At 40.2% G+C, this 9,020-nt stretch overlaps 1 protein-coding gene across 4 annotated transcripts in view; it reads left to right on the forward strand.

The window, feature by feature from the left end:
* Window positions 1-9,020, forward strand: part of ALS2 (ALS2, alsin Rho guanine nucleotide exchange factor) — a 37,161-nt gene that overhangs the window by 20,082 nt on the left and 8,059 nt on the right. For 3 of the 4 annotated variants that reach the window (XM_017728051.1, XM_008629679.2, XM_017728062.1), the window contains 12 exons: window positions 105-267; window positions 1,064-1,195; window positions 1,430-1,558; window positions 1,871-1,941; window positions 2,296-2,362; window positions 2,651-2,853; window positions 2,997-3,062; window positions 4,453-4,551; window positions 5,060-5,224; window positions 7,359-7,470; window positions 7,772-7,849; window positions 7,959-8,092. In XM_017728051.1, coding sequence (XP_017583540.1) covers window positions 105-267; window positions 1,064-1,195; window positions 1,430-1,558; window positions 1,871-1,941; window positions 2,296-2,362; window positions 2,651-2,853; window positions 2,997-3,062; window positions 4,453-4,551; window positions 5,060-5,224; window positions 7,359-7,470; window positions 7,772-7,849; window positions 7,959-8,092 — 1,419 coding nt within the window. The remainder of the gene's footprint in view (window positions 1-104; window positions 268-1,063; window positions 1,196-1,429; window positions 1,559-1,870; window positions 1,942-2,295; window positions 2,363-2,650; window positions 2,854-2,996; window positions 3,063-4,452; window positions 4,552-5,059; window positions 5,225-7,358; window positions 7,471-7,771; window positions 7,850-7,958; window positions 8,093-9,020) is intronic. The other variant, XM_017728066.1, reaches the window with a different exon arrangement.

Raw genomic sequence — 9,020 nt, forward strand, 5'->3', positions numbered from 1 at the left:
ATGATAATCCAAAAAATTATCTGGGCTCATTTACATAAAACATCACTGATGTCTGTGTTTTTTCTTCTCTTGTCCCTCTGTTTCCCCATGGTCCCATCATTTAGAGACTTCTTGAGTAAAAACCAGGAGCTGTTACAGAAACTGTCTGAGAAGAATGAGGAAAACCTCCAGCTAGTGGAAGTTTTGAATGCTCTGTTTTTCATGCCATTTGGACGACTTCATAATTATGCCAGAACTTTGTTAAAGCTTGCCACATGTTTTGAAGTGGTAGGATGGCTTTTTTATCTATAGTTCAATAAATACACACATGAAACTTAAATCTTGGAAGTAACTGTGTGAAGCAAATGCCAGGTAATTAGAAACAGCTTATTCCTCAGAGGAGCTACCTCAAACTTGTATTTGCTGCAGGGAAGATAAAAAGATCTTGTAGATTTATTTGCACAATCTTACACCACCTGCACAGAGCACATGACACGTAGAAACTTGTTACCCTGCCAGAGCTTGTTTGTGTGCCTCAGTGCTTAATTGCAGATATATTGTTTTGATGTTTGCCTGTTGCTTTTCAGTTTCATCTGGCATCGTTGCTGTAGCTAACCCTTGCTGTAATACTCTACTAAAAACACTACGTATATATTAGGTAGACTTTTACCACCCATTTAGATGTATATAATTGCTTTGTTTTGAGATAAAAGATGACTAAACAGGAATGGTAACTGCTTGTACATTTAGCCCAATATAGTAATTTAGAATATTGTTCCGGCAATTAGGAGCACTACTTCTAGTACAGCTTGTTAAGCTGCAAGAAGGTAGATCATGTAATTGTGTATTAATCATTCTCCTTGTAACATTCAGAGACCTTCTCGTGATTTTTAAAAACTCTCAGCACATGAACAGAACATGTCACCAAGAAAATAACTCTGTCTGCTTTGTTTAGTACCCAGACCAACTGTCATGCACTTAGTGCTGATTTAATGAAGCGAGCAGTTGTATTGCAGCTTGGTTGGTGGTGTTGGTACAGGCATTCAGAAACACCCTCAGCTCTGTCTTACCTTGTGCCCTACAGGCATCTCCAGAATACCAGAAGCTGCAGGATTCTAGTTCATGTTACGAGAGCCTTGCTGTCCATCTTAGCAGAAAAATTAAAGAAGCAGAATACACCCTTGGCTTCTGGAAGACCTTTCCTGGGAAAATGACGGTATAGTGACAACTGCCAGTCCATTAGCAGCTTGAATCTATTGCTCTTAGTGCCTGTGTCTATTACTAATGCTGCTGTCCCAGTTGCACTTGCTATTTTTTCCACTTGGTGTTGCTGTAGTACTCTTTACTTTAGAAAGGTTGGGCCTTTACTGTGAAAGACTAAAGCACCGACCTTACATCACAATCAGTGAGAAGTGAGATTGTGTCATTTTGCTTTTGACCCCTCCTGTAGGATTCCTTGCGGAAGCCGGAGCGGCGTTTGATCTGTGAGAGCAGCAATCGGGGGTTGTCTCTGCAGCATGCAGGAAGGTTCTCTGTGAACTGGTTCATCCTCTTCAACGATGCTCTGGTGCACGCTCAGGTAAGCCAGCTTGGAGCCAGGAACAAAACCTTTTCTCTGCTTCAAACAACATTACTTATTTTTCATACAGTGAAGTTTTTGCAGTGTAAAAATAAATCTGAAATTATGTGCCTTTTTAACATTTGATTACATTGCCCTGTGGCCGGCGTGGTTTCTGTTGGCTGTTTCTTGGATCAGGGTGGTAGAAAGAGTCCCTAATGCTCAATTTTTCCTTGTCCTCAAAGAAAGGGAAAAAAGAAACCATTTAGAAAAAAAACGGGGCAGGATTAATGGATCAGTAACCGCTGATGTTTCCCTTCTCCTTTCCTACAGTTCTCAACACACCATATTTTTCCCTTGTCCACACTGTGGGTAGAAGCTCTTTCAGAAGAAGCTGGTAACGTGTGAGTATTCTTGTGATGCTGAAATAGTCTAATATTTTGGGAGAGAAGATGAGCTTTTTGTAACCAATTATTGTGAATTTGGAATGGAATACGATGATTGCAGCACTGTCTACCCATTTTTCTTGTTTCAGAAAATGCTGTATTTCTAGGTCTTAAAAAAAATGGCGTAAACATTGGAAAGAATAAGGTGGTCGAGGGGGAAGCAAGTCTTCTTTGCTGCTGCTTCTTTTTATTGCTGACTTAAAGGGAATGCTAGCTGGGGTAGGGAAGAGAAGATACAATACTGATGCTTTAAGAAACCTTGGGTTTTCAGGATGGAATTTCACGGATTAAAATACTTTTCCCCCCATGTAGGAACGGGTTGAAGATTACAACACCAGAAGAACAGTTTGTTCTTGTTTCTTCAACACCACAGGAGAAGGTGGGCATATCTACGAATTTGACACTACTTCAGTGATGCCAATGAGGCTTTTTCCCCTACCTGTGAATCCAAACTGGGAGAAGGATTGCTGAGTATTTCCCAAGAATGAAGTGTTTCTGCAGCTGGGTGTGCAGGCTGGCTGTATATGGTGCCTGAGGGTAGCAGTGTTGCAGTGCACAGCACTGTGCTGAGCAGTGCCAGGGACAGGACTGTGCTTGCTGTAAAGGTGAGAGTCAGTACAAAGACAGGTGTTGGCTGAATTCTGTGATGAACCACTTTCTGTTTCAGACCAAGTGGCTGAGGGCAATAAGCCAAGCAGTGGATCAGGCCCTTAAAGGGACTTCTGACATGATTCTATATGGAGCTGGTGGGAATGTGCCAAGACAGGAACCTCCTATTTCTCGCAGTGCCAAATACACCTTCTACAAGGACCCTCGATTCAAGGATGCTGTTTATGATGGGAGGTGGCTTTCAGGAAAACCCCATGGAAGGTAAAAGCATTGGAATGGAGTGGTCGAAACCAAAATGAAGTGGTTGCGGTAACAATAAGTAGGCTCACTCACAGAAGGTATTTGGAAAGTGCAAAGTGAACTGATTAACTTACATATTGGCATGGGTTTGTATTTTTTTCCAGAGGGATCCTAAAATGGGCAGATGGACGAATGTACTCTGGGACTTTCCGGACTGGGCTGGAGGATGGGTAAGATATTCTCACTACTTGTGGAGCCGGGTAAGAAATACTTTTTGTTGTAGGAGAAAACAACAAAACCTTTTTAATTAATGGTTTTGCAGTCAATCTTACTGACCTTTCTTACAACATAGGTATGCACCTTCTCTAGTCTTTTCTTTGCTATATTTCTGGTAGAGCAAAGGTTCAGTAATCTAGCAAGGAAACAAAATCGTGAATTGAGACTTCAGGGTTTGGGTGCAAACTTAATGAGAGTATGTGATCTTGATGATGAAGGTAACTCTTACAGAGGAGACTGAAAGTAGGCTGAACGGAAGTTGTAGACATTATCATGTTATCTGGTGAAACAAATACAACCACTTGAAAATAACTCAATGTATTATGCAGCTTTGAACTAATCTGTGGATTTCATTGCTAAGAATCTACTTAGAGCACTGTTGAGGCTGAGAGATGAACTTATTTCCAAAGGCATTTTTATATGCATCTTGTGAGCAGACATGTCTGTGCTGGGCAGGATAAAAATATGTGGGGAGTCCTATTGGCTTCCAGATGTATTTTTAAAATAATGGGTTGGAGGGGAAATTGAAATGTGGTCTGATGGCAGACAGCTTTTAAAATTCCTCTTGGCTATTGGTATAATGTCAAACTATAAAACCAGATTAGAGCTTTGGTCATTTGTAACTAATCCTGGAGATTTTAGGGTTGTTGGAGATGGAAATGTTGCAAACAAAGCCCAACCAGAAGTAAATGCATTAGTATTTAGCTGTAATTGCTGACATTATCAAATGCGTGTACTTGTATTTCAGCATGCATGTTATAGTCTCAGCACTTAACAGTAGTGTCTTGTTGGTTGGACATGCCCTCCAGAGAACCTTCAGAACTGGATTTTAATCTCCTCAGGAGATTAAAGTCAATAAATACAGCTGTGTATCTCATCCTTTTCAGGCATGCTGAAATTGTGAATAATTCCTTTACGCTAAGCATAATTGGAAGCTAGCATCTTTTAAAAAAATCTTTTCTGTAGCAATACATGTCCTCATCTTTCCCTGGAAGAGAGTGTACTTGAGTTATCAAGAGGTGAAGAAAATAATAAAGGTAGAAGCAGTCTTAAGATTTGAGAAGGCTTATGGCCTGAGAAAAATGCTGCAATGTGGTGGCGAGAGGAGTGCTTACAACATGTCACAATCAAACAGGAGAGAGCAGTATGGACTAAATTGACCTAGTGATGCTGGAATACTTGCTTTCTCTTATAAAAAATATCATCTGTGACTGCTGTAGTTAGAGATGCACTGAAAAGGAGAGAGAGCATTCTGATTTTAGAATGGCTCTGTGATGTGTATCTGCTCCGTTAATGAAACGTACCGGTGTTACAGCTGCTTGTGTTCCATCTCTGCACTGGCAGGTATGGTGAATACAGAGTACCTAACAAAGCACTGAATAAAGAGGACCATTACGTGGGATACTGGAAGGAAGGCAAAATGTGTGGGCATGGAGTGTACAGGTAACATGTGGCACATGTGCTACTGTCATTGCAGAAGGGAGAGCAGGGCTGATGCTCTGACCAAGGCTCTGCGTGTAGCTTTGTTACATTGCAGACTTGTGGTTAGCGTGGCTTATTTTCTGCTGTGCTCACAATGCAACTTGTACAGTGGTCTGTTATTAATGTCTGTTCTAATGTTGCTGCCACCTTGCATTAAGAGAGGATTCTTTATTCTGAGAGATAAATATCACCTCTAATGGCCTTGCTTGTTGGGCAGAGGATGGCTTTAAAACAACAAAGCATCCAAAGACTTGTATTAAAGGATCGCTTTTATCCCAAACAGACTTCAGCTGTAGTTGCTGCTTGGTGTGGTTGTAATGCAATTCCTAGAAGGAAAAAGAGAGGGTTGATCTGTTTGGGGGAAGCACCCAACAAAACAAAACCAATCAAAAACTCCAAAACCAGCCCCACAACAGAGCAGTCGATGACAGGACTCTTACTTGTTCTTTTGTTGTTGTTGCTGTTCCAGCTATGCTACTGGTGAGGTGTATGAAGGGTGTTTCCAGGATAACATGCGGCACGGGCACGGGCTGCTGCGCAGTGGGAAGCTGACCTCTTCTTCTCCTAGTATGTTCATTGGACAGTGGATAATGGACAAGAAGAGTGGTTATGGAGTTTTTGATGATATCACAAGGTAATGCTTCCACAAATCCTTAAAACTCAGATATGACATGCAATTGCAAAAAGAGTAGGAAAGGATTTGATTTGTTAGTACCAGTAATAGTGCATGTCTCTTTTTTTCTTCTTTATTGCTGGGCTTTCTCAGTTGATGATATAAAGAATTTGGTCTGAGAACTGCTGTTTGGTGCTGCTTCTGGAGTGAATGGTGGAGGGATTGTACTGTTTTTTTCTGTCTTGCTTTTCTGTCCTACTCCTGCCTGAAAACTAGCTCTGAATATGGTGTCTTGTTGAGGTGTTGTGTTGTGCATATGCTGAAAGTGTTATGAATGTCATGTGAGTATTCTTTTATCTCAGGCTGTAGGACTGGGTTGTTCAGTGGCAGATAATGGTGCTCATTAATTTCAACTGATGCTCAGGTTTTCCATTGGCTTACTCTGCCAATGGTGTAGTGGAGTAATGCTTTCTCTCAGGGCAGATTACTGAAAAGATGGTCTCAGAAACAGACTTGCACTAAATGAACCCTGAGCACAGATCAATACAGTCTGTCTTTCAGTCACCAACTTATTGATTGTTTTTCTGGAAAGAGCTTTTGGTGAAAGCCCAAGGAACTGTTGTTGTTTAACTGATTGTCCACTTCAAAAGCCAAGCAGGCAAAAGTCTGGTGGGTTAAGGGGGGATGTTTTTCTGAAACATGAGCTGTTGTAACATCTCTAGTATTTCTGGGTGTCAGTTTTGCATCTAGTCTTGCTCAGTGGTGGTGGTTGTTCTTACACTGTAGTGCCATGATGTCTTTGCATATTTTGCTTAGTCATTTATTTACCTAGGACAAACTAAAGAGATATCAGCTTTTCTTGCAAATCCTCTCACCTCCAGAATTTGTAAATGCAGCAGCAGTTCATGGTGAGGGAAGAGTGTGGCATTTGCTTTTTACTCCAGAGCTACTCACACATGAGAGTGCTACCCTGATGTAGTTTTGTTTCTAGTCTTGGGGAGGTTGTGTGTGTATCTTTGTGTCCTCAGGATTTTTTTCTGCACTTATTCTGCAGCCCAGACAAATAAGGAGTAGCTGCAGACACTATTGCCTGCTGTCATTGTTGCAAAACAATTATTTGAACAAGTGGGACTTTGAGTTTCCATCCTGGTAACTGAGCGTGTGGAATCTCTCTCCAAGGGGCCTTCAGCCAGCAGAGGCCCCTGTAGTTGGCAGGATGAACCAGACCAGCTTCCTGACACCTTATGGGGCCAGTCAGCTGGGAGAGACCCCTGAGCTTAGTTTAATGGTTGGGCTTACTCTGTTTATTATAAACATAATTTTTCCTGGGTACATTTCAAGGAAAATGCTTGGTAACAAGCAGAATTGTATCAAATCAATCACTAGTTTCCCTCTAAAAGCAGAAAAAAAGGCCTTGACAAGTTAGTAGTTAATTAATTGCATGGTGAAAACATTGCATTCTCTTTCAGAACAACTGTAAAAATAGGCTGTTTCAAAATATTTGGGACTTGCACTAAGTTTCGAACAACTCTAGCCTGACTTCTGTGTGCTTACATACAGAAAAAAAAAGTATTTTAAATAGTCTGAAAGAATCTGAGGTTTGTGAGCAATTTTTTAATTAAAATTTTTTTATATCATGACCTTTGTTAGGCTGTTATACAGAAACTTTCTGCAATATGATGTGTTTCCTTACAATTTTTGCGCTCTAATATTTCAAAAATGTCATGTATGAATTTCTAAGTCTCCCTCCTATTCCCCAAGAAGAACAGCTTGGTTTCTTTTTATTTATTATTCTTTCAGTTTGAGTCATCTGACTTTAGGTAAAAGAAATAAAAAACTTTGGCAAAACAAAAGCCTACTGCTCAGGTTCCTTGGGGTGTGCACTGGGCTTAACAGGGCTTCAACACCGTTTCAGCTCATCAGCTTGCTTGGATATGGCCAATTTGAAATATGAATTGTGAAAGTTCACTATAATTTATTTGTATCAAAAAGAGTCTCTGTTTCCATGGAGCTGGTGAAACTCAACTGCCAGACCCAAAGCAAGTGCTCTATGACTCTCTTCTGATGGTTTCTGTAATGGTTAAATGGGGCTGTAAAGCCAAAGAAGGACTATAAATGTACTATTTAGACTCTGTCCTACTTCATTTTTCTTCAGAGGAGAAAAGTACATGGGAATGTGGCAAGATGATGTTTGCCAAGGCAATGGTGTTGTGGTTACTCAGTTTGGACTGTATTATGAAGGAGCCTTCAGCACCAACAAAATGATGGTGAGTTGGACACTGGACCCTGGGCTGTAGGGACTTTACCTTTAAGTGTGGCAGCTTTCTGAGGCAGATGAGTGTGTGTTAGGCTGTGTAAAGCTTCTGTTCTTCTAATCTTCTGTTGTCCATGCTTTTAGAACTGCCTTTATAATCCCTGCTCTGTTTTACCTAGGACTACTTCAGAAACAGCTTAAAATTGCTACTTGCTAAGAATTAGTAACGGGTTTTTCTAAAGCACATCTTTAGGTCTGTGGTCTGGCCTTCTGTTATAATTACTGCTTTGTGTTCTTTATGATTCTTTTTGTAGGGGACTGGAATTTTGCTTTCTGAGGATGATACAGTCTATGAGGGGGAATTTTCAGATAACTGGACTCTGAGTGGAAAGGTCAGTATTACAGTTGTCACTTGTAAACTGTTACCATCTAAAATAATTTAAAGGCTGTAATTTGTTTCCAGACGGATTTCAGTTAAATTTTTAATTATCTTTTCTCAAGGGAACACTGACCTTACCAAATGGAGATTATATTGAAGGTCTCTTCAGTGGAGAGTGGGGATCTGGAATAAAAATCACAGGAACCTACTTCAAACCTAGTTTGTATGAGAATGAGAAGGACAAGCCTAAAGCACTGTGAGTGTTGAATAAGAAGTCATTTCTCATATGGTTCAGTAATACTTAGGAACAGAACTGTTGTCTTTTTTCAAAGGCCAGTTAAAAGTATTTCTTCCAAAGAAACAGTGAGGTTTTCAAAACATTCCTCTTTATTGTTGCTCAGGAAATGAAATAAGATAAACATATTTTTATAGTTATTCTTGCTTTAATTGCTACTTGAATATTCAAATAGTGGCATGAAATTACAGGGCAGCTGATGTGCTGCTACTGTGCTGTAGCAGTCTGAAATTTTTTTTGTTTATATTGGAGCTGACTGTTAGAACCTGAGTTCACAGCTGCTGCTGGCTTCTGAGCTCCTGAGAAAGACTAAATTGTATTAGCATGGTTAAGTTAATCACAGACCTCTCTGCCTTCTGCCAGTTACTTTGTTAGCAACTTAATGAATTGTGTCATTTATTAATGCCAGTGGGGATATATTTGGACAGAATTGATTAGATCCTACACCTTTTCCAAGCGGTGTGTAAGAAAATATGAAGTTGCTGAATTGCAAAAGAGCATTTTAATAACTTGGCGAAGATCTCTTTGAAAAGCATCCATAAACCCCTCTGTATAGCAAATGCATTAGGGCAATTTGCCTAATTATTTCTGGGGGAAAAAACCAAAACATGTTTAACTGATACATCTTTGAGTAGAAGAAACCTAAGTAAATTTAAAGAGGTGATGGTGAGATGTTGGTATTTGGTAGCACCACGTACTGCTTTAGCAATTGCTGTATGGGATTCAATATCTTGGAAGCGTGCTCTCATATTTCAGATTAAAATGGGAAACACGGCTCTAATATTTTTACGTCGATTACTTCTCAGTAGGCTTCCTGAAGCTTTCACTGGTAATTTCTTTTGACAGTGCTGACACCTACAACAGCATTCAAGTTAAGCAGGGCCTCCCT

Source organism: Corvus brachyrhynchos, unplaced genomic scaffold (genome assembly GCF_000691975.1).
Source record: "Corvus brachyrhynchos isolate BGI_N302 unplaced genomic scaffold, ASM69197v1 scaffold370, whole genome shotgun sequence".
Lineage (NCBI taxonomy): Eukaryota > Metazoa > Chordata > Aves > Passeriformes > Corvidae > Corvus > Corvus brachyrhynchos.